The 25,758-nt window shown below is 44.5% G+C and overlaps 1 protein-coding gene across 1 annotated transcript; it reads right to left on the reverse strand.

Annotated features, from left to right (window-relative positions):
• Positions 1-15,667: 15,667 nt before the first annotated feature.
• LOC136516565 (strigolactone esterase D14-like) lies at positions 15,668-19,585 on the reverse strand. The gene is made up of 2 exons (XM_066509992.1): positions 19,230-19,585; positions 15,668-16,115 (listed from the first exon to the last, which is right to left on the reverse strand). Exons 1-2 carry the CDS (start codon positions 19,583-19,585, stop codon positions 15,668-15,670), a joined length of 804 nt encoding a protein of 267 aa, XP_066366089.1.
• Positions 19,586-25,758: the final 6,173 nt, after the last annotated feature.

Genomic DNA, 25,758 nt, shown 5'->3' on the forward strand with positions numbered 1-25,758 from the left:
CTTTCCCTAGTGCCTTTTTGCTTCCGCTAGTACATAGGTAGGAAGAAAGCCATGAGCAAGTCCCAGGCAGCCTTTGTGGACGAGGAGTCATCACTTTCCGTGATCGAGAACCAAGAGTTCATGGCCATGAGGGCTGCCCAAAAGGTTTGGCCGGCTCCGACAACGACTGAAGACCAACTTCGCGAGCTTGTTGGCGATGGTCTGATCTAGAGTAAGGACATTGCTGAATGGAGAGCTCCAGGCGAGCATCGGGTCCCTGCTCCAAGTCTCAGTGAGATTATTCTTTTCGTCTCCTTTATCTGTGCCGGTCTCTGCCTTCTCGCTTCTGCCTTTCTTCATCGATTTCTTAACTATTTTGGGATTAGCCTGAATCATCTTGCTCCCAATGTTGTCCTTCATCTTTCTGTCTTTGTTCATCTCTATGAAACTTTCCTTGGAATTCCTCCTTCTCTTTCCCTCTTTCGTTACTTCTTTCGTCTGAAGCCCCAACCTCGCCGCGATGACACCAGCGTTCTTGGTGGCTGCGGGATTCAGTTTCACCAGGGTTTTAGAAGCAAATTCTTTGACTATGACCTGGTTGATTCTATGAGGGATTAGCGTGCTGACTGGTTTTATGCTGCCAACTTGATTCCTCCTCTTTCTGTTCACTCCGGATCTAGTCCCTTGGTTAATGACCAATGGGAAAAGAACCCTGTGATGACTGCTGAGCTCCAGACGATCAAGCCTTTTCTCGAGAGGATTTGCACTCTAAAACAGTAAGGCTTGACCGGCTTTGGTATTATTTTGAGTTTTCTTCGCCGCCGAGTTCAACCTTTGAAGGAGCGCGAACATTATGGTTTCGAGTACTCTGGGTGGAGGACCCTTCTCGTATGGTCCCTGCCCTTGAGTTGACCGACGAGGAGGTACTCAAGCGTCTCCAGAAGATGCTGAAAGGAGTAAGCGTTGTTCTGCTTGCTGTCCTTGAGTACAGCGCTAAGAACCCGCCCCTTGCTGTGAGTTGTTCTTTTCTTTATGCGGGTACTTTTGATTCTCTTTTGTTGTATCCACTTTTGCTTATTCTTCCTTGTCTTGTTGTTTTACTCTTTTATAGGAATTGGGGCGTAATTTTGCTGATCCAATTCCCCTTGCTGATGTCCCTGCAAAGGTGGAGGCTGGGGGTAGTCTTGCTGGGGCGTCCTTGACCAGTAAGTTTCAAACTACCATGATGCTTCCTGGTGTTTCTTCTGCATTTTCTGACGTATATGAAGAATATGTTCCTCGTCCAGTCCCTCGAGCTCCTCGTACTTTCGGAAAGAGGGGGCGAGCGGATAGTTCTTCTTCTGCTCCATCTGCTGCTAAGAAGTCTCGCCGGTCGAGTACTTGTCCAGGTACTCTAGTTGTAGCTAGCATGCTCTTAGGTGAGCATATTAATACGCTCTATCCTTTTGCTATTTGTTTTTATCTTTGACCGAGTACTTTTGTCCTTTTTCAGCTAGATCTATGGTGGCCTTGGTCGAGAGTGAGGAGGAAGATGAGGCTGATGATGCGCCTCTTGTCGCACGTCGGTGAGTTCTTTTCTTGTTTTCCTGTTGTTGAACCCCTCCTTTGTTCTGACTTTGGTCTTGATTTCTTTGTAGTAAGCGGTCGTCGGGTACCAGTTCTTCTGGGGCTCCGGCACTGAGTTCTTCTGGGGCTCCGGTACTGGCTACGCCGCTCCTGCCACCGAGTGACGGTGATGTTTTTGCCACTGTGGTTCCCCCTGCGAGGTCTTCTATTGGTCTTCTGAAGAAGAAGATAGCTGGGTAAGTGATCCCTTGTTATGCTTTGCTTTTCTTCTCGTTTTTCCCTAACTCATATTCTTATCGTCGATTTTTCTTATCATCTTAAAGACCCTTGCTTTCCCTTAACCCTCCGCCAACTTCTTCTTAGTCCTCTGACCTGCCTCTATGCACTGAGTCTCAGGACTTGGAATGCTCGATCAGCGAGGTGGCTATGAGGGAAGCTGGTTCCCCTGCTACCGCTGCTCCTATTGCTCCGGAGGTGACCGTGGCCACGGTGGTGGGTACTTCTGAGGAGGTAGCCGGGGCTTCCTAGGATACGGCCCTGGTTTTGCCCTCTTTGCCTACGCCGGCTTCTCCCTCTGCTCTCCTTGGAACCAGCAGTCAATGCTTGGACGATGATGTGTTGCATCAATTTGATGCTACTCATCGGTTGTCAGAGCTGACCGGTGCCTAGGGAAACTTGACGACATTTGCGACTTCTTTCGGGGAAAAGCTCCAGGTAAGTTTTTCTGAAGGTCTTTCTTTGGATGTTCGTCTTTGTTTTGTTTTTTATGCCTTTTCTCTCTCTCTTTCTGTTCAGTCTTTTTCTCGGGATCATACTGGCTTCTTTTTCTTGTCTGAAAATGAGAAAAAGTTGTCTTCTGAGATAAGCGCCCTGAAGGCAGAGCTTGATCTCTACCGAGCCGAGATGGAGACTGAGCGCCAAACGCACCAAAAGGAGGAGAAGGCTCTTCGTGCCCAGGTGGTAGAGGCGGAGAAGCAAAAGGATGATGCGGTGGAGTCCATGAAGAACGAGTGCAAAGGTATTGCAGGTTCTGTTTGTTTCCTTTTGTATTCTGACTTCCCTTTCTGCTGACTTGTTTTTCTTTTATACTCTGATTTTCCTTTCTGCTGACTTGTTTTTCTTTTGTACTCTGATTTTCCTTTCTGCTGACTTGTTTTTGTTGCTTGGCCTAGCTCTCTGAGTTGAAAAGCAGAAGCTCTCAGAGGGTATCGAGGAGATGAAGACACTCGTCCGCACTAACCACAACAAGGCTGAGGAGGTAATTACTCGAGCTGAAGAAGAACTCGCGCTTGCTAAGTTGATTAGGCGTGGAGCTGATAGGGATCTTGTGCAGGCCTAAAAAACTATTCAAGACTTGACTGGTAAGTTGGTAATGGCTACTAATAACTGGAATGCTTTATGGAAGTCTTTTCGGTCAGTAGCTGACCTTCTCTGGACTCTAGCGGATGATGGTCAGTCTTGGGCTTAGTTCGTTCCCCAAGTGCCAACCCGTTTCTAGGAGTTCGTGAAGCAGTGTGCCCATCTTTGTACCAGGAATGTTCTTGCCCAGGTCCGGGTTCTTTCTCTGGACTTTCCTTTGTCCAAGGTTGCTGACAAAGCCAAGAGCCAAGAGTACCTGGATGCTATTGAGAGGTTCGAGCCTAAGGTCGATGACTTAGCCAGGAAGATTGTAGATAATCTTAACATTGATGTTTCTTCTCCTGATGACAATGCCTGATGTAATCGACCTTTGTATTCCAGCTTCTGTAACAAAACACTATACTTGAAAACTGAATGGAGATTCTTTATTTTTTTATTGATGTCTTCTTTGTCTGGATTTCTTTGTCTCATAAACAACTTGGCTTAGGTAAATAATTGTCTTGACAAACTTTCTTGATCTGTCGAGTGCTTTTCTGGCTTTCGTTTGTTCCTTGTAAACAACTTGGTATATGTAGATTGATGTCTTGACAGACTTCCTTGATTTGTCGAGTGCTTGTCTGACTTTCGTCTGTGACTTGTAAACAACTCGATATAGATCGTTGTCTCGACAATCTTTGTGTTCTTGTTAGTACTGAAAAGACTTAGGACATCTCTAGCTTCTTCTTTTCGACTTAACTCAGAGTGTGGCCAGCATCTGGTCCTATCTCTGGTTGCAAAAACATCCTAGGATTGACAAGCCCCCGAGCACTTCATGGTAGAGCTCTGGAAGCCTCATCTTGTTCCTTCAAGTCTTGTGGAGTAGGAACAAGCGTCGTCCGAGTGATTTCTTGAGCGAAACTATGTAGCGCTTCTTGGGATCTTCTAAGTGTGTCCCCTGAGTCTCTTGCTTTTTGGTTCGGGTGTTAGCTTATTAGCTACCCTCATCGGCGGGCTCAAGCATCTTTTCAGCTCTTTTGCTCTCGGCCGGTATGCTCAGGCGTCTTTTCAACCATTTTGCTTTTTGGTTTGGGTGTTAGCTTATTAGCTACCCTCATCGGCGGGCTCAAGCATGTTTTTAGCTCTTTTGCTCTCGACCGGTATGCTCAGGCGTCTTTTCAGCCATTTTGCTTTTTTGTTCGGGTGTTAGCTTATTAGCTACCCTCATCGGTGGGCTCAAGCACGTTTTTAGCTCTTTTGCTCTCGGCCGGTATGCTCAGGCGTCTTTTCAACCATTTTGCTTTTTGTTTTGGGTGTTAGCTTGTTAGCTACCCTCATCGGCGGGCTCAAGCATGTTTTCAGCTCTTTTGCTCTTGGCTGGTATGCTTAGGCGTCTTTTCAGCCATTTTGCTTTTTATTTCGGGTGTTAGCTTGTTAGCTACCCTCATCAGCGGGCTCAAGCATGTTTTCAGCTCTTTTGCTCTCGGTCGGTATGCTTAGGCGTCTTTTTAACCATTTTGCTTTTTGTTTCGGGTGTTAGCTTGTTAGCTACCCTCATCAGCGGGCTCAAGCATGTTTTCAGCTCTTTTGCTCTCGGCCGCTATGCTCAGGCGTCTTTTCAGCCATTTTGCTTTTTGGTGCTCATTGGAAACAACTCTGGGAAAGCCATAATAAGACATATGTTTGTCGAGAAAGAACCATCTTTATTGATCATGAATATTGATAGGTCATAATAGTACATATGTTGTTGATGAGCGCTATCTTTGTTGATCATGAACGTTGATCTCTTGTGGCTTGTATATATATTTTCCCTTGAGTTGTTTTCATGCGTAGAATCTTCGTAGTTGGCTGATGTGCCATGTATTGTTGACTTCTTTTTCGTCTTCAGTTGTCAACTTGTATGTGCCCGGTCCGGTGATTTTTGTGACGATAAAAGGACCTTCCCATGGACAAAGTAGTTTATGGCGTCCGTTGGTTTTTTTGTATTCTTTTTAGTACTAGGTCTCCGACTTGTAATGATCGAGACTGGGTATTCTTGTTGTAGTGGAGCCTTAATCCTTGGAGGTATCTTGCCGATTGAAGGGTAGTGTTTACTCTGACTTCTTCTATACAGTCAAGCTCTAATCTTCGGGTTTGTTCTGCTTCTCCTTCATCATATTGCTCTATCCTTGGTGACGTCCAGATCAAGTCGGTAGGTAGTACGGCTTCTGATCCGTAAACCAGGAAGAAAGGTGAGTATCCGGTGGCCCTACTTATTTGAGTTCGTAGCCCCCATACGACCTTGGGTAATTCTTCAATCCATTTTGATCCATAGTCCACTAGTTCTTCATACAGTCTTGGTTTTAATCCGGCTAGTATGAGTCCGTTAGCCCTTTCAACCTGTTCGTTGGCCTCTAGATGTGCGACTGATGCGTAATCTATTCTGAAGCCGCAGTCCTGTGCCCAACTTTGGAATTCTATGGCTATGAAGGGAGAACCCAAATCTGTGATGATTTGATTGGGCATGCCGAAGCGGTGCATAATGTCTTGGATGAACTCGACTGCTTTGGTTGCGCTGTATTTTGCGAGTGGTTTGTATTCAATCTACTTGGTGAACTTGTCAATTGCTATGAAGATGTATTGGTTGCGCTGTATTTTGCGAGTGGTTTGTATTCAATCTTTGTTGACTTGATTGATGACTACTGCTGAATCGTCGTATACGAGTAAACGCTTGATTCCGAGGGTAATTGCCACTCGTAGCCCGTGGATGAGGGCTTTGTATCCTGCTTCATTGTTTGTAGCTTGCCATAGTATCTGAAGGACATACTTGAGTTGTTTTCCATCTGGAGAAATGAGGAGAACGCCTGCACCGGCTCTGCCTAGCTTGAGTGATCCATCAAAGTACATTTTCCAATGATCAAGGATGGTATTTGACATAGGTTGTTGAATTTCTATCCACTCAGCAACAAAATCAGCCAGGGCTTGAGATTTAATTGCCTTCCGTGGGGTGAAATTGATATTGAGAGCACCAAGTTCAACTGCCCACTTAGATATGCACCCTGTTGCGTCTTTGTTGTGTAGGATGTCTCCGAGTGGGAAATCTGTCACCACGGTAATCTTGTAGCTTTCAAAATAGTGATGAAGCTTGCGTGAAGTGATCAGGAGGGCGTAGAGTAGTTTTTGCACATACGGGTACCAGATTTTTGATTCTGACAGTACTTCGCTGATGTAGTATATGGGGCATTGTACTTTATACACACACCCTTCTTCTTCTCTTTCTACGACGATCGCTACGCTGATCACAGTGGAAGTTGCCGTAATGTACAGCATCATATCTTCGTATTTCTTTGGAGGTGTTAGAACAGGCGAGGAAGTTAGGTATGCCTTGAGGTTCTTGAAAGATTCGTTGGCTTCTTCTGTCCACTCGAACTTGTCTGTCTTCTTTAGCAATTTAAAGAAAGGTAACCCTTTTCGCCCAGTCTTGATATGAAATGATTGAGGGCCGCCATGCAGCCTGTTAGTTTCTGCACATCTTTGACACTTCGAGGAGGGCCCATCTCTGTTATGGCACAAATATGCTTGGCGCTTGCTTCGATTCCGCGATGACTGACCAAGAATCCAAGTAGTTGTCCTGAGGGAACTCTGAATACACACTTGTTTGGGTTCAATTTCCACCTCCATCTTTTCAGGTTTTTGAAGGTTTGCTTTAAGTCTTCAATTAGTGTATCCAGGTTCTTTGTCTTTACTACTACATCATCCACGTATGCCTCTACATTTTCGTCGATCTGATCACCAAGGCATGTTTAGATAGCTCTTTGGTAAGTGGCACCAGCATTCTTGAGTCCAAATAACATTGTTTTGTAGCAGTAGGCACCGGATGGAGTGATGAAAGATGTCTTGCTCTGGTATTGTTCCTTTAATGCGATCTGGTGATATCCTAAATAGCAATCAAGGAAGGATAATAGGGCAGATCTTGCTGTTGAATCAACTATCTGATCAATGCATGGTAGCCTAAACGGATCTTTCGGGCAACGTTTGTTGAGATCTGTGTAGTCGACACACATGTGCCACTGGTTCGTATTCTTTTTCTGTACTAGAACTGGGTTTGCTAGCCAATCTGGATGGAGGATTTCTCTAATGAATCCGGCTGCCATTAGTTTTGTGTTTTCTTTTTTAATTGCCGCCTTCTTGTCTGGTCAGAATCGTTGTAGTTGTTGCTTCATAGGCTTGGAGCCTTCATTGATATCAATTCTGTGCTCAACCAACTCTCTTGGGACCCCTGGCATGTCGGCCAGCTTCTAGGCAAAGATATCTTTGTTGTCCTAGAGAAAGTTGGTGAGCGCGAGTTCCTATTTTACCGATAGGTGGGCACTAATGGTTGCCGTTTTTGAGGGATCACCGGTGCCCAGGTCGATTTGCTTGATGTCGGCTTCTTTTGGTGGTGCTAGGACGCTAGGTTTTTTAGCCGGTATCACTAGCTCTTCGGGGCTCATTTCTGCTGCAACAGCGGCTATTTCTTTTCTTTCATCGGCGGCCTGTGCTTTTGCTGCAATTTGGATTGCCTGGACATCGCAGTCAAAAGCGCGCTTTAAATCACTCCGAAGAGAGAGGACACCGTTAGGCCCTGGCATCTTAAGCAACAGGTACGTATAATGTGGTATTGCCATGAGTTTTGCTAGTGCTGGGTGCCCGAGGATTGCGTGATATGATGAATCGAAGTCTGCAACTTCGAACTTGATGAACTCTATACGGTAGTTCGAGGGAGTCCCAAAAGTAACTGGTAGAGTGATTTGTCCAAGTGGCATTGCTGCCTTGCCAGGTACTATGCCATAAAAAGGTATGCTTGTTGGTGTAATCATTCCGGCGAGTTGTAGTCCCATCTTTCTTTGAGTTTCTCAGAAAATGATGTTGAGTCTAGCTCCCCCGTCGATTAGTACTTTTGTGACAGTCATACCAGCAATAGTTGGATCTAGAACCAGTGGGTAATGGCCTATGTTTCCTATGCTAGTCCATTGGTCTTCTCTTGAAAATTGGATTGGATACTGTGACCAGTTGAGATATCTTGGAGTAGCCGGTTCTGCTGCCATGATGGTTCGCAGCGCTAACTTTTCTTGATGTTTGCTTCTTGAATCTGGAACTCCGGCAAAGATTACTGCTACTGTCCCCCTGGATTTTTGGATTCCCTTGTCTTCGTGGTTGTCTTCTTCTTTTTCCTGATTGCCTTCTTTGGTATTTGCCTTACTATCCTTTCTTATGTATCGATCTTTGAAGGTGTAGCAATCTCCAATGGTGTGATTTCCTTTGGGATGCAAGACGCAATGCATGTTTTCAATATTGTCATACCTCCTAGGCTTGGAAAACTTCCTTGATTTGTCAGTGACTGCTACGGTGTTGTCTGGTCCACATTTTCTTTCCTGATGTCTGTTATTTCGAAGATTTTGCTTGTCCGGGTTGTCTCGGTTGTTTCTATCCGGGAATATTTCTCGTGTCTTTTCCTCTATGGTAATCATCTTTTCCACTGCTTGTCTGAATTCTTCATTGTTTCTTGGGTTTTCTTTGCAGAAGTCTTGAAATTGCCACCTAGCCATGATTCCATGAGAGAAAGCTTTGATTACTTCTCGTTGGGTGATGTCATGTACTTGAGCTCATAGTTCGCCAAATCGTCGATAGTAATTTCTGAGACTTTTACCTCCTTTCTGCTTGAGTCCTTTTAGCTCTGCATGGGTGATTGGGTGTGTAATGATACCCACGAAATTTTTACAGAAAGCTCTTTGTAAGTCCTCCCAATTTCTGATTGATCCTGGATTCAATTTGTCAAACCACTGAAGGGGCATGGTCTCTAGGGCCATGGGAAAGAACAAGGTCTTGATGTCTTTGTCTCCTCTGGCCAATTCAAATGATTGTGAGTAAATCCTGAGCCACTGCTTTGGTTCGGTCTTGCCATCATACTTGGAATGGTTGGACGGCTTGAACTTGTGAGGCAATCGTATTAAAGCAAGTATGTTTGCAAAACAGGGGAATCTATCGTGTGTTCTGGCTTCTGTGTATTCTGATTCAGCGCCCCCTTCTTGCCAACTGTTGTCTTGGTGAGAGTAGTTTTGCGTAGCTGTCCGTGTAGGTGCTTTGCTTCTAGCCTTTCTTGGTTGTTTGGCTCGGTTGTTTTGACTATGGTTTCTTTTACTTTCTCTATTGTGACTTCTACTTGGTCCAAGTCTCTCGAAGGCGGACTTCCTTTGATTTTGATCTTCCCGCTCATGAGATGTTGCCCTTCCATCGTGCGTCCTTAGGACTGTTGATCGGAGGAAGTCCCGGAGCTGTTCTTGTTTTTCATTGGGATGTGAAGTCACCCTGAGTTCTTCTAGTGCTTCTCGGATCCTATCGTAGGGTGTATTCGCTGCTCGTCCTTCTTCGACCTCTCGCTCTGATTTTCTTCTATTGTACTCGACTAGGTCTGACTCATATTTGATGCAAGCTTCCTTGCGCTGCTTAGCATGGCATTGATGCCCTTGTTTCAATTTGTTCTTTCTTTCTCTGGCTTGTCTCTAACTCTCGGTCTCACCATCGTGCCCCTAGGTAAATGGTGATATGTTGGACTCAGATTCATCTGAAGACCTGACGTCAGGCGCTTCTGGGGGGACCAATGGTGATCGAGGATGGCGAATCATGAATACTTCTCGAGCGTGAGTTGTTCTGTCATCGACGTTGGTTTCTGTACTGTCAGAGTTGTTGATAACTTCAGTAGAGGCTTCTAGGTCACAGATCGAGTCTCCTTGGTAGGGTAGAATTGTTGTTGTCGCATTGTTGACTAGTTGGGTGCCGCGATTCTCAGGAACGGAACCTGGCCAGTGGACGATGTAGTCTTGAGATGTTATAGTTAAGATGAGACCTTCTTGAGCTCCTGTCAGTGGTATTCCAAGCATTGGAATCAGAGATCTTTCGACCTGTACCTGATAAGATGTTGCCATGTTGTGGAGTCCAAATGGAAGAGGACCCGACTTCTTTAGAGTACTCTGAGTGTACTTCGAGTTGTATTCTTGATTGGTTGATGTCATGTTCTGGAGCCTTGTCGGAAAAGAACTTGGTTTTCTGAAAGAACTCGGATAAGACTCCGTCTTAGAAGCGGAACTTGAATTTGAATCGGATGCGTGAAGCCATGAAATCTGAGTTGGATCGGACATCGCGAGCTACGTGAATCTTCCAGCAACTTGATCTGTCGTTGTCGCCGAAATGGAAAGGTCTTGATGATGATCCGAATCTTCGAGGAGATGGCCTTGGAGCTTACCGTTGTCACCTGCCTCACAGATCCATGAACCGAAGATGAAGGTTGACCCTATCGAGAAGATCATGTTGTCGAGGTCCATCGAGCTCTCGGATGCAGAGTCGTCGAAAGCCCCTACCTGGCGTGCCATCTGTCGATGTTTTACCACCGATAGCCTGCCATGGGGGTCCCCGGGGCAGTATGTTTGGGCTTCAGCGTATGCAGAACTTGATGGTAAATGCAAGAGACGGTCGATTTATCCTGGTTCGGACCCTCAATCTTCGATCGAGCAATAGCCCTACGTCCAGTCGGCGTTAGCCTTTGCGTTGGATTGATTGTCAAGTGTTGTGTTGTGTATCAAGTCGCCCATCCTTAGGAGCCCTGCCCTCCTTTATATAGTCAGGAGGTCAGAATCCTAGTCGGTTTACAATGAGAGTTCCTAGTAGGATTATAGAATAATACTACTACTAAGATTACAGGGGAAGAATCCTAATTAGACTAGATCTCCCCCCTTCCTTATGGGGTATCCCGTGGGTCCTGCACCGATAGGTTCGTAGATCAGTTACTTGCTTATGGCAGTACTACCGATCCAATTTACTATGCTATGCGTTTTGTCGATGGATTGCGCGCCGACATTCGTGCTGCTGTTCATATGCAACGTCCCCAGAATTTGGATACTGCCTGGGTCCTTGCTCTATTGCAGGAGGAATTGGTGGATCCTGTTCATACGAAGGAGCTTCGGCGACCTGAACCCTTCACCTTTGCCAAGGCTCCTATGCGTGGGCCACCTCTGCTGCTGCTGAATCCACCACCACGTCTGGACCATCATGATAAGCCAGTGCCACCACATCTAGTTCCTGAATGCCATGCTCGTGGTATGGATGACAAGCTCTCCACGTTGTGTGATTATCGGCGCGCTCGTGGTCTCTGTTTCCGGTGTGGAGAGAAATGGTCACGTGATCATCGCTGTCCTCAAGCAATTCAATTGCATGCCTTGCAAGAACTTTGGGAGGTTTGTTTCTCTAGGGACTGTCGGGAGGATGGCTATGATGCCGGTTTGGAAGCTGCAACTGATGAAGCTCAATTGTGTATTGCTATATCTACGGCTGCTTCTGGTGGTTCACCTTCTGTCACCTCTATTCAGTTCATGGGGCACATTCAGGGTCATCCAGTTCGCATTCTCATTGATTCTGGCAATAGTCACACCTTTGTCAGTGCTGCTCTGGCTGCTCAGTTGCAAGGTGAATCTGTGCTCTCGCCTCCACTCAAGGTCATGGTGGCCGATGGTTCACAGTTGCTTTGCTCCTCTCAATTTCAAAACCTAGTCTAGACTGTTTAGTCTCATGATTTTGTATCTCAAGCTAAGGTGTTGCCACTGTCTTCCTATGAGCTAATTGTGGGCATGTATTGGTTGGCTTCTTATAGTCCAATGAACATTGATTGGCAACACAAGTGGCTGCTTATTACACAAGGCCAAAATCAGTGTTTCTTGCAGGGTTCTCTTTCAGCTCTGCCGCCAGGTTCAGTGGTGCAGGTATCAGCAGTGTTATCAGATGACTTAGTTACTGGTCAGGAAGCAGTACCACCGAAGGTCTCGGCACTCTTAGCTGAATTTCAGTCAGTCTTTGCTCCTCCTTCAGGTTATCCTCCAGCCCATGATTGTGATCATGCCATTCCCCTGCTATCGGGAGCCAGTCCATTCTCGGTCCATCCATATCGCTACCCTCCAGCTGTCAAAGATGAAATTGAGCGACAGATTTCAGATATGCTACAGTCAGGAACCATCCAGCATAGTAACAGTCCCTTTTCTTCATCAGTGTTGCTAGTCAAGAAAAAGGATGGTACCTTCCGCTTTTGCGTTGATTTCAGACAGCTAAATGCCCTTACTGTCAAAGCTAAGTATTTGGTGCCTGTTATTGAGGAGCTACTGGATGAGTTGACCCATGCCTCTTGTTTTCCTGTCTGGATCTCACTGCCGGGTATCACCAGATACGTTTGAAAACCGATGAGGAATTTAAGACTACCTTTCAAACTCATTCGGGCCATTACGAGTTTTGAGTTATGGCCTTCGGCCTCACTGGAGCTCCAGCTACCTTCCTGAAAGCTATGAATACCACTCTTCGGTCCCTCTTGCGCAAGTGTGTGTTGGTGTTCTTTGACGATATCCTCATTTTTAGCCGTACCTATGAAGAACATTTGGAGCACATTCGTCAAGTGCTCGAGTTACTGCAGCGTGATCAGTGGCAGGTCAAGATGTCCAAATGCCGCTTTGCTCAGTGCCAGTTACGCTACCTTGGTCATATCATTTTGGCTGAAGGTGTCGCCACTGACCCAGAGAAGATTCAGGCCGTGGTTCAATGGCCGTCCCCCCAGACAGTCAAAGAGCTACGCAGTTTTTTGGGTCTCACAGGTTATTATAGGCGCTTTGTCCGGAATTTTGGTATTATCTCGCGTCCTTTGACTGAACTGTTACGTAAGGGAGCTATTTTTGTCTGGACATATTTGCAGGAGCAGGCATTTTCGGCTCTCAAAAAGGCCCTTACCTCAGCTCCCGTGCTGGCCCTTCCAGACTTTAGTAAAACATTTTCAATTGAAACCGATGCAAGTGGTACAGGTATTGGGGCAGTGCTGATGCAGGGTGGCCATCCATTAGCCTACTTGAGCAGAGCTTTGGGCCCTCGTTCACGGGGTTTGTCCACTTACGAAAAAATATATGGCCATTCTGATGGCTTTGGAGCAGTGGCGCAGTTACCTTCAGCATGCTGAGTTCTAGATAGTTACTAATCATCGCAGTCTTGTGCAGCTCACCGAGCAACGCTTGCACACTCCTTGGCAACAGAAGGTGTTCGCTAAATTGGTTGGCCTTTAGTACAAGATTGTGTACCGCAAGGGTGCTGACAATGGCTTGGCCGACGCTTTGTCTCGCATTTCCTCTTCTCAGCTTGCTGCGGTTTTAGTCTATCAACCGCAGTGGCTTGCGGACGTGCTTTCAACATATGCACAGGATGTCCATGCTCAAGAGCTCCTTACTAAGCTCTCAGTTACACCTGATGCAGTATCGGGTTTCACTTTGAGGGATGGCCTGCTCCGTTATAACAATCGAGTTTGGGTGGGTCACAGCAAGGATCTGCAGGCTAAATTGATTGCAGCAGTACATTCAACAGCTATTGGGGGACATTTCGGTGTCGCTGTTACCTATCACCGTCTCAAACAACTCTTTGCTTGGCGAGGAATGAAGTCAGCTGTCCAGGCTTTTGTTGCTGTTTGCACTGTCTGTCAACAGGCCAAACCGGATCGAGCTAAACTTCCAGGTCTGTTGCAACCTCTTCCGGTTCCTGATGGCGCTTGGTCAGTCATCTCGATGGATTTTATCGAAGGGCTTCCATCTTCAGGCGTCTTCAACTGCATTTTAGTGGTGGTCGATTTGTTCTCCAAGTATTCTCATTTTCTGGCCCTCAAGCATCCATTCACTGCTGCCTCTGTTGCTCAGCTATTTCTCTCGCAAGTATATAAACTGCATGGTCTTCCCCAAGCTATCATCTCAGATCGGGATAAGATCTTTACTAGCAACTTTTGGCGTGAGTTATTCAAGTTGGCTGGTGTAGAGTTGTGCATGAGTACGGCGTACCACCCACAGTCCGATGGCCAGACGGAGCGGGTGAATCAGTGTCTGGAAACATTTCTCCGCTATTTCACTCATGCCTGTCCTCGCACTTGGCGGCAGTGGCTGGACCAAGCTGAGTTTTGGTACAATACAAATTGGCATTCTGCTCTCGGGCGCTCACCATTTGAAGTTTTGTATGGTTATGTTCGCAGGCACTTTGGCCTTGCTGACAGCTCGGCGGTTCCAGTGGCAGATTTGGCCACCTGGGTGGCTGCCGGCTTCTTCATCTGTGCATCCGGTCTTTCATGTGTCGCAGTTGAAGAAGTCCGTTGGTGCTCAGCATACTGTCACAGCTCATCCCCCTTCAGCTGATGTTATCTGGAGTATTCCTCAACGGATCTTGCAAGTCCGATCTGTGTTGAAAGGTACGCGTTCCATATCTCAAGGTCTGATCAAGTGGTCTCATTTGCCGGTTTCTCTAGCCACATGGGAGGACTTGGCGCATCTCCGGCAGCAGTTTCCTCACGCCACCGTCTGGAGTCGGCTTGGCGCGCAAGGGAGAGAGGATGTTACGACCCAAGATGTGGATCCGTGCCTGGCATCGGAAGAGGAGGCCGCTGCACATGGGCCTGGGCTGCACTCGAGGCGTTCCAGCAGAGCAAAGGTGCCGAGCACACGTAGCAGCGGAGATGAGTGGGCGACGGCGTGAAGCGGTGGCCCTTCGGGGAATCTGATATATGTGTAATAGGTTAGAGGAGAGAGGGGTATGAGAAAACGTGTAACAATCAACTTGTCTCCTACAAGCTTCGTTTGAACCATTCCCTTGCTTTGCTCTCCTTCCCCCTTCCAATCAACTGCTACTCGCCTCAGTCTGGAGAACTCGTCTTGGTGTTAACAATACCCTCCTAATAAGTAGCTTTATGTAAGTTAGAGTTAGAGTTAGGATGATGTGGCATCTATCGTCCTCTTCGATGGAGAAGCAATGAGATGTGGTTAAGATCACTTTTCGGTCTGCCAGTTTCCGTTGGTACTCGGTGGTGTTGCTCATACTTCTTCAAAAGAGGAAATGTTTTTTTTTCTCACATATGGCGAGGTTGCCTTGTTCTTCGTTCGGTGGTTTTGGCGCGTCGCGATTTGGAGGAGCTGCTCGTAGTGGCTTCAAAAATTGTGATGGCCCTTCATCACTGTATCTCGTCATCTGAGGATGCCTGAGTTTCGGTTCTTTCGACCCAGCTTCGTCATCGAAGAGGAAGAACATGGGTGTTGCTGCTGTGGTATCACCAATGCAATTTTCTTTTTATCAGGTTCCTATACGTAACTTGTACTGGGGTTATGGATATGAATGAATAAAATCATCCCTTTAAAAAAGCAATGACCAAAATAAAACGCTAGTATCGAAAAAGAAAACACTGTTTTAAAGTGTTGTAAACACCAGCCCACCAGCCACCATCAATCGACTTCATAGTCATTGGATCAAACCAACACGGAATTCTTAAAAAAATCATACATACTTATTCCATTCTTGTGTATACTACATTTACATCCATGATACTACATATTCCTCGCAGCTTAAACTTCATATGTTACACAAATATAGAGCAAACCAACTAAGAGCAATTAATATATATGATTTCATACGAGCAAGCAACTAAGGGCCTGTTTGGCAGGGCTCCTCTCCTATTCCGGCTCTGGCGAGCCCTGCCAAACGCCTAGAGAAGTCGTTTTTCAATAAAAAGTAGAGGAGCCGGGTGGCTCCTCTAAAACGGCTCTGACTCATCCGGAGGAGCCCGTGCCAAACACCACCTAACCAAGCATCATACATAAATTAAACAACTTCAACTACATCGAAACCCGTGGCAACGAACCAAGCATCATACATAAATTAACCAACTTCAACTGCATCGAAACCCGTGGCTCGTATTTATGTAGGTAGCTAAGCTCGATCATCAGTTGTCGAGCAGGATGGCCTCCAGAACCTTGACGAACTCCTTAGGCGCGGTGAGCTGAGGGAAGTGGCCGGAGGACTCGATGACCACCGTGTCCGCCCCGCCGCCGCCGCCGCACCCTGCCAGGGCGCGCTGCATGTACCGCGCGACGGCGAGCGGCGCCACGGCGTCGTGGGTGCAGTGCACGATGGTGCAGCGCGCCGCGACGTCCGGGAGCACGCCTCGGAAGTCGGATGTGAGCACGGCGCGCAGGACGCAGAGCGCGGCGTCCGGGCGCATCGCCCCGAGCTGCTTGGCGAACATGGCGACGGCGGCCGGGTGGTCCGCGCCGACGACGGCCTCGGCGAAGCGCGGCGCCCACGCCGCGAAGTCCGCGTCGACGGCGGCGAGCATCGCGTCCACATCCCCGCGCTCGAAGCCGCCCTCGTAGCCATCCTCGTTGATGTACCTATACGAAAGTACAAAAAGTACAGTCTGTTATTAACCCTACTATAACCGTTTGGCAGGTTGTTTGGTCCGTTGACAACTTGACATGCTCAAAGTTTGGGGTTCAAAATAATGCTGATTAAGTATTCGAGATAGTGACCGCGGAGACATACATATACATCCTTGTTTGGCGTACTTTACTGCTTATATAGCTCAAAATGATGACCTGATTAGAAATATCGTAGACACCAACTAATGGAAGGTCTATTGTCCACTGCACTAATACTGTATAAACATGGAAAATATCCGCTTTGCAAAATTTCAGTTCAGTTCATAACTAAACAATTTCAAATTAGTCCAATCCCAGAAAAGCAATATATTTGCAGGTGGGGTTCCTCTCACTACTACAAAATTGGACATCACTGTCGGCCTTATCACCGTCGGATTTTAAAAAACCGACAGTGATAGCCCATCACTGTCAGTTTTTTTGCTAAAACCGACAATGATAGGACCAACCGACACTGATATTCAGGTATTCATTGTCGGTTCATATCACTGTCGGTTTTAGCGAAGAACCGGCAGTGATATTGGGTCATCACTGCCGGTTTTAGCGAAGAACCGACACTGATACTATCACTGTCGGTTCGTGACTTGAACCGACAGTGATATGCTATAAGAAAACTTCATAAGTTTCTCATATGATGTCCAATGAAGACGAACTTTATATCAAAGTTGTAGTACTCGACAAGATCTACAACTTTGTAGTTCAAACTTTTTTTTAATTTAAGATTGTTTATATGTCTAAATATTTTCATTTGAAATAATCTATCTAACGAAAATTACGTTTGATTTCTAAAATTTAAAATTTAAATTTTTCAAACGGCTTTGGATGGAGAAATGCCCAAAACAAAAGTTGTAGATCTCCAAAAGTTATGCAACTTTGTAGTTGAAAACTTTTTTATTTGAGACCATTTACTAATTTAAAATGCTATTTAAAATTAAAATTTGAAGTTATTGAAGAAGTCTGATTTCTCTTTTTAATCTCTAGCTAAAACTTGTAACTAGTCTTTCTCCCTCATACTAGCTTCAAATTTGATGCTATTTTCCTAAAAGTTTCTAAAATCACGCTCTATCAATTTATTATGTTCTTACCGCTATTATTTTATCAATCTTTTTATGTGACTGTGTTTTATGTATTTGAATTTTGAATTTAAAAAAATAGCAACTTCAAACGTCATTTTGGAACACCAAGTGATTTCAGCTGAAAAAGTCATGAATATAGATGTTGTAGAACTTATCAAGATCTATAACTTTTATTTTGGTCATTTCTTCATCCGATAAAACGGTAGAAATATTGTTCACAAAATTTACATATCCCTCTTATAGTTTTATAAACAATAAGAGGGATATGTAACATTTGTGAATAATGTTACTACCACTATGTCGGATGAATAAATGATTAAATGACCAAAATAAAAGTTGTAGATCTCGGAAAGTTATGAAACTCTGTAGTTGACAACTTTTTGATTTGAAATCATCTTGTCTACGAAAATAACTTTTGAATTTCTAAAATTTGAAATTTAAATTTTATAAACGACCTCGGGTGGAGAAACTATCAAAATGAAAGTTGTAGATCTCAAAAAGTTATAAAACTTTGTAATTGACAACTTTTTGATTTGAAATCATCTTCTCAAGAAAAACTACGTTTGAATTTTAAAAATTTTGAAATTTGAATTTTTAAATGACCTCGGATGGACAAATAGCAAAAACAAAAGTTGTAGATCTCAAAAAGTTATGAAACTTTGTAGTTGATAACGTTTTGATTTGAAATCATCTTATCATGGAAAACTACATTTAAATTTCTAAAATTTGAAATTCAAATTTTGTAAACGACTTCGGATGGAGAAACTTTCAAAATAAAAGTTGTAGATCTCGAAAAGTTATGAAACTTTGTAGTTGACAACTTTTTCATTTGAATTCGTTTGGGGTCCTAAATACCCATTTCAAAATTAAATGAACATAAAATAGCTAGGACGAAAACCTCATTTGGACACAAACAGCTTGCAGGGGGAGTGGTTAGGGGCTGAAGACGTGAAGCAGGAGATCAGGGGTTCGAGCGCCGGCGGCCACGAAGCGCGTGAAAAAACTTGTGATTGTGACTTATGACTTGCGACGCGGGACCGTGTGGCTGTTTAGGGCCTCTCCCGGTATTAAAAAAAATTCCCTATTTTTTCAATGATTTTTTTGGCTTTCCTAGAAACCACGTCGATGTTGGTTCACATCAGTGTCGATTTATAAGAACCGACAGTGATGTACGTCAAACCCCCATCACTACCGGTATGCCACTGTCGGTTCAAAAACCGGCAGTGAAAGAGGGTTTTGAACCGACAGTAATGTCAAGATCTGGGGTAGCGTCTCCCCCACCGCAGCATCTTATAAAAAAAGGTCAGATCTTGCCTTATTGAGGTATTTCCTTTAAAAAAATTCTATGTACAAATTAAGTTCATAATTTAATACTATTTTTAGAGGCAGCTAGATACCCGCCTCTACTAGAGGCGGAAAAGTACCGTCTCTATAGAGGAATCGTAGCTAAAATCCATAGTAGCGAATATCATATGTAAGAAAAAGAAAGCTTTAAAATTTGGTTACCATTATGTTTAGCTCTCAATCATCGAACACACAATTCAAACTTAAAAAACTCAACTCGTGAAGAAACATAAATAATAAATTTAATTTATTATTAGGGGGTAGATTTCACTAAGTAAAATTGTTTGAGGGGGTATATTGAGCCAAGTTTTCTTCGGTTAAGTGGAGAAAATTAAATGAATTGTTTATGTAAGTAACATGTGGAATTTTAATTTTATACAAAAATACAAGAATCTAGGGTCACCAATGATGACATGTAAGGATTAGATGAGATCATCAGAGCAAACCGTCCGCGCGCTCCAGTGAGGCATGCAGTGACTAGAAAGTAGAAACCCGCCGGGTTAGATTTACGTGCGTGGTTAACAAACATAAATAACATGCTTATTAGGTCAAACTAATCATGGTCCTAGCTTGACGAAAGTCTTGCAAAATATGCATGGTTTCTTCCATGTTCCGAGTATCATCTGGTGGTCTCGATCAGCGCGCATACCTCGGCGACGCTCCGACGAGCACGAGGTGGCTGAAGAGGTCCCGGCGCGCGACGGACGCAATGCATCCAATCATGCCGGCCATGGAGTGGCCCACGAACGCCGCCCGGCGCACCCCCAGCTCGTCCATGAGCGCCACGAGCTCGTCCGCGAGCGCGTAGTACGAAGAGCAGTATCGCTCGCCACCGCCAGCGCCAGCGGCGGCAGCGGCGCCGGAGAAGCTCCAGTCGAAGACGACGACGCGGAACCTCGCCGCCAGCGCCGCCACGACGTCGTCCCAGACGAAGCGGGTGCCGCCGTACCCGTGCGCCAGCACCACCGTCTCCCCGTCGTCGTTGCCCAACACCCTCGCGTTCATCTTCTTCCTAGTGACAGCAGCAGGAAGCTTAGCTAGCTACGACTACGACAGCTACTACAGCTACACCGTCTGCTGCTTCGTTTCGTCTATGTGTGGTGATCGATGAGAAGGCACGGATGAGCTACGCTTCATGTCAATTTATAGCGAGAGAAGGCACTTAGATAAGATCGAGCGGAGAGATCGACAGCGAGATGAAGATGGAAGGGATGATGGGCTGCACTGCACAGTTGCACATTGAGAGGACGGAATTGTATAAGGAGAGAGAGGGACGTGGACAGCTGCATGAGCCACCGGGGTGGCAACAACGGGTGTCGCAAGAGGAGCCTGCATGTCTCTCATCACCAACTGCTGATGTTGCCCACCGGCCTCCTCGTGTCCACATCAGCCATGACGCCGAGCAGAAAAAGGTGTTGCTTGGCGCCTTGCGCCGCGTGACTGCGACCCGGCAGATTCCCATCCGCGCCAGGGCTAGGGCTTCGGATGGTCCGCTTTTGTCGTAGCTCAAGTGTGTTTGGTTCATTCTTTTTTTAAGGAGGAGAAGTTCTCTGCTTAATTAAAGTGTGTTTAGTTTACAAGGAGCATCCTGTGTAGTGTTGCTAGCTAGTTTGCATTAGTTTGGGCGCAAATTAAGTGGCCTTATAGAATAGAACACGAACTTACAATCCCAACCGTCTAAACTTTTTATATCAAAGCGCTGGCCTATACAATTTCTTCTTCTTTATCAATGATGATGAAATTCAAATCAGCGTTATCGCACCCGTTCATTAAAAAAAAACTGACCTATAATTTCCAAAGGAAGCTGGTATCCATGGTCGAGCAGATCAAGCTTATTATGATTCTTAATACCTAATCGAAGCACTCAAAGTACAAGTTTTAATAACACGGTCAGAAAAAAAAAGAGAAGAGTACACCTTGCTCTGATATTATATATTTTTATATTTGTAGCTTAATCTGATGAAATAAACAAAATGCCTAGCTAATATATAGTTTCAAGGACATAGAATCTCAGAGATGATGAAAGCAAATAAAAATATAATAAAATAGGTAAAATGGAGAACACAATGACATCGGTCATTTCAGTGTCAGGAGCCGAATATACAAACTGCAACACAGATTGGCAAGTTATTGTTTTTTTTAATTTTTCTTAAACAAAAGATCAGCCTCCTCCATATATAATTTTAAGTTATAAGAGCATCTCTGAATAGTTGGGCGGCCAAAATCTAAGTGCAAACTCTTCGAAACGACGTTATTGTCGCATCCAATGATATGGTATCTCCGTTTGCTACTTGTCTGGAAACAATGGATTATCATAATCAAAACAGTGTCATTGTGTCTTGCCGTTATTTACTCAAACATAAAGTTCTATGTTGCTTGATTCAATTAGTTTACATACTATTGAATCATCACCTGATCAAAGGACTGTGTCAACACATGTATGCTGGCTACTTAAATCCAGAGAAATCTGCAGGCCCGACAATACGAACTTGATGTTCGCCAGATTTTGTGTTAGTGCGAGCATACAGTATCGGAAATGGCCAGCCATGCCTGCATGCATGTTCTAGAATCTATCTATTTCAGCAGGCCAAATGGAATGTTCCTTCTCAATATACATGCATAGATCAAACTAACCAAAAGGTGTCAGCTAGCTAGCCCATATATCTATTTCTGATTCGACTTATACTTTCTTATCCAAAAAGAATAAAATTCTCGCTTCCCCAAGAGAGTGACACAATCTCAAGTTTGACCAAATATATATGAAAACTATTACTCCCTCCATTCTAAATTATAAGTTATTATGTTTAAATTTCTAGATACAAAACTTTTATTATGTACATAGATTTACGCTATGGCTTGATATATATAGTAAAAATTATGTATCTAAAAAAGCTACAACAACTTAAATTCGAAAGAAGTATTGTTCACATAAATGGTCATTTAACCCGTTTAAACACCGTGTAAATGCTACACGGTGGTACGCCGTTTCCGTTTAATCATCCGTTTAGCCTGTTTAATTGGTTGTTTAACCCGTTTAATGGACCGTTTAGCCCGAATATATGGCTAAACAACAGGTGGCCGACTGTTTACCGTTTAGAGTTTAGGAATGTATACTTGTTGTAGAATATATTTTCATAATTAACATATTTGAAGATCTAAATACTGATACTATTTTCCATAAACATAATCAAATTTCGGACAGTTTTACTTCTGGGGAAGCGAGATTTCGCGGGGCAAATTGTCTAACTTGGTGAAGGAAAGTCACATGTGACTTTGCCCCTCCCCGATGGCCTCCATTCTTCATCGCACGGCTCACGAAGAAAACATGTATATCATCATGCCAGTCTCAGTGAAGAGTTTTATGGCGTTGTTTTCAAGACTGCCATATCATATAGAATGAAATGAAACATGGACGAAATACTCACTCTCAATGGAGAGTTTCGTTCTATGGTTTCATTGACATTTAATTTCATGACTCAAAGAGAGTTAGTGATGGTGCCAAGAGAGTTACATCCCCATGAAACTCATCTCTTCTCTCTCTTCTTAAAAACGTTGTCATATCATCAAGAGTGGTTATGTGACAGCTTATTAAATGCAAATGGAACTCTTATGAAACTCCCATAGAGACTGGCCTCAGTGAATATGACACAACCAACTGATTGGCCCCAAATAAGGCCATGTTGCTAGTTCGGAAAGAATGTAATAAATACATAGCAATCCGAGTGAGTTCAGTGTATTTTAGTGCAGATTTGACAACCATTAGATTGAAATATTTTATACAACATTCATGCTCTGATCCAAAGAATCATTATAATCTCCATCAAAAGCCACTACCACAGCAGATTAATTTGGATAGCTTATTTATTGACGTAAAGATCGATCACAACCACAAGTGCTAGATTGTATAGGTCGCAAACAAAATGAGGCAGCACGATTTTGCCAAAACCGGTCTAGCCGGGTTTGGGAATTGGCCTAGCCGATTTCCTCGGGGTTTTGCCCAAAAATGTTTGAGGGCATCATCATCCCAAGGTCGGCCATCAAGCCTCCCCCTACGCTCCGCCACTGGTCGTTGGGTCAAGCGATGAACAACAACATAAACGTTGAAAAGAGATAAGGGCAAAGAGAGGTAGATAGTAGATTGATTTTTTGACGATTATGTGTGTTGGGCACCTCAATCGTCCATGTCTCTTATATTTTTAAGGAAAGGGTGATCTCATCTAGTGAGGGTTCAAAATTCCTTGCAAAACGCATCAAAATATAACTCAATCTTGGATAGGCCCGTAAAACCAGGCCATAGTCGGCTTCCAAACCTAGCTTTAGCCAGTTTCAACCTGGACTACCTAGCCTCAAACCCGGACAAGCCTAATTTAGCTAGCACAATGGTGAAGTCCATTATGCATTTTGGCAACTTTGACAAATCCAGCCTAGTCGGTTTTGAAACCCGGCCTAGCTGCTCTCTCAGCAAATTTAGGATCGACTTTTCTTAGATAATTTTAGTTGTCAACAAACTCATCAACATTACCCAAAATAATTTTAGCTAGTGCTCACGTTCATCATAAAAATAGCCTTCTCATATGGATTCACGTTCTTTCTATATCAAAACAAATGTATACTTGTTGTAGACATCGTGTCCGCTCCGACCGTTTCCCTGCCAAAAACAAGATGGCAGCGGCAAGGCGCAGCCTCCGGTGTCCGTCATCCACTCATCCGCCCGGCAGCTTGCGTTGCGTTCTGGCTGTTCGTATTCTCGCAAGCTGGGCCTTTGTTTGGGCTGTTAAATGGGCTGGACTGGAAACTTGTCCTCAAAACCTTTCCCTTCCTGGCAGCCGTGGGATGAAGAATCGAGAGCATCTGGCAGGGGCAAGTCAGAGAAATCTGCGCCGGCGAGATTTATGCTTTTTTGGACGGGGAGAGGGCGTCCGATGGCGTGTTGTATGCAATTTTTTCTTTACTTTAATATAAAGACGTGTAAATCTTTTACGTGATCAAGAAAAATTATTGTTGTCTGAGAGATCTTTCTGTAAACATGTGAAAGGAATAAGGATCGAATGTCCATACATGGGGGTGAATTCGACTCTAAAAAGTTTATGTAACAAACTTACAGCCTGTTCGGCTGGTGCGTATACGATCGTATATGATCGTGGATTATTACCGCTGGCTGGTTTGGTGTAAGAAAAAAATACTGTTCTGACTGAAAATTTACGATCGTTTACGACCAAACGAACAGGCCGTTAGCTTGTGCATCCCATTACACAGAAAAAGACCATGGACTAAAAAGATCAAACTAAGGCCATGCATAACGCATGCATTTAGGAGTGTTAGCTTCATTCAAAATATGATTAACGTACAAACATATATTTGGGACTACTATTCACATATTGAAAGCCATGGTATGCTTACTCTGTGGTCTCGAGATAATAATGACCCATGTTCGTTTCTCTTTTAATTCGTACTTTTTCAGCTGAAATAGTATTTTTCTCTCACAACAAATCAGTCGAAACAGTATTTCGGCTTGTTTTTTCAGCGAAGCGAATGGGGCCAATACTAGCACGATGTGGCACGCAGCTACAGCTACAGTGCGGGGCCCTGTTTGGAAGCCTGATTTTTGTCTAAATTACTTGTAAATTACAGGTCTGTAAATTTTTTCAAACCAACTCGAATTAGTTGTTTAGATGACCAGTGACTATAATAATTTTACCTCCGGATTGGACCAAAACCGGTGTAAAAGAAAACAGACCTCCTCAGCTCTGAATAAAAATACGACAGTTATCGGGCCTATCTCTCGCAGGCTCGCAGCACCATCTCCCCGCACTTCTTATCCGCCGCGTGGATCTGGCCAGGCGCAGCCGCCGCCGCCGGGTGCAGCCCCTTGCGGGCATGGTCAGCTGCGAAACCTGCCACCCCGTGGCCAGGCGCGGCTCCCTCGCGGGCAGGGCCAAGCATGGCCGCCGCCGCCGTTGCCGCCGGCCGCGGCGCCCTTGCAGGCGCATGTACGACGCAGGGGCTTGGGGTGCCGAGAAGAAGGGAGGCAAGGAGGAGGCGGAGGCACGGGAGGTCCTCTTCACCATGGAGCTACAGCGGCGCATGATGGCGCCAGTTCCGGCATTCCGCAATGGCTACGGTGTTGCAGCACGTGATGGCGCCGGTTCCGTGATGCTTTCCTGTGTTATGGTCGTGTTCGCTTCGCTGAAAAGCCAGGCTAAAAAGTACTGTTGGTTAATTTAGTGTGAGAGAAAAACATCGTGGTTGATAAATTCAAGCGAACAGAGCCATATGTCTGAATAATTTTGCCGCTTCAAATCCGGCCACTGCCAGCATGTATGTCCAAGCATGCTCGTATATTTCCGTTGGAAAAGAAATTTGAGTATCCAAACAATTTTTTTGCAGAGGGAAAACATTTACAGAGGTTTTGTTGTGCACAAGAATTTACACTTGTAAACTAATTACAGGTCCAAAATATTACCGACATGCCAGACAGGGGAGTATCTTGCACTTGTAAACAGCCAGAAGAGCAAGCGGTGCATTCGAATACTACGGTAGTTGCATTTTTTAGAGGAAAATGTTCAAGCTTCATGGCGTATCCTTTTCATTTTTCTCAGAACTTCTTTGTCTCCGGATCGAGAATCGATGCCGTGGGCGCTTATGCACCCTTTAAAGCAACGAATCAAAGTGACAATAGCACAAAGATAGTGTAGTGTTGTAGAGCTATGACAGCTCAACGATGCTTCTGGGTATGTTTTGGATGCCTAATTTCAAGCATCCTTCTCTTTTCAGGCAGCTTCTTACTCAAACTAGTAAAGTTCTCGTGGTAACGCTAAGTCTTCATTTTAGGATGTACATGAAAACGACCAAACGACGATTTTTTTCTCAGAGTTCAACTTTCACACAATTATATATGACCATGTATATACAATCCAGGAAACACTTACACGTAACAAGGCATAATAAAGTCATTTCTCGTATTAACCATATAATTTACAATCTGCCTAAGTCCTTAAACATGTTTTGGAGATTTTCATGGCCACTTCATGCAAACTTCGTCCCAAATAATCAGAGATGCCGTACCAAGCTTTTTAAAGTAACTCTATAATTCACTTTTGATAAATGAAAGAAAAAAATTGTATTTGATCTTTTGTAAAATTAAATAGTAGATATAGTCGTAAATATATGTGCGCTAT

Source organism: Miscanthus floridulus, chromosome 17 (assembly GCF_019320115.1).
Source record: "Miscanthus floridulus cultivar M001 chromosome 17, ASM1932011v1, whole genome shotgun sequence".
Taxonomy (NCBI): Eukaryota; Viridiplantae; Streptophyta; class Magnoliopsida; order Poales; family Poaceae; genus Miscanthus; species Miscanthus floridulus.

Coding starts and splice junctions, on each gene's coding strand:
- LOC136516565 (XM_066509992.1), bottom strand. CDS start 19,585: ATGAACGCGAGGGTGTTGGGCAACGACGACGGGGAGACGGTGGTGCTG. Junction 16,116..19,229: donor CTCGTCGGAGCGTCGCCGAG/GTATGCGCGCTG, acceptor ACTTTCGTATAG/GTACATCAACGAGGATGGCT.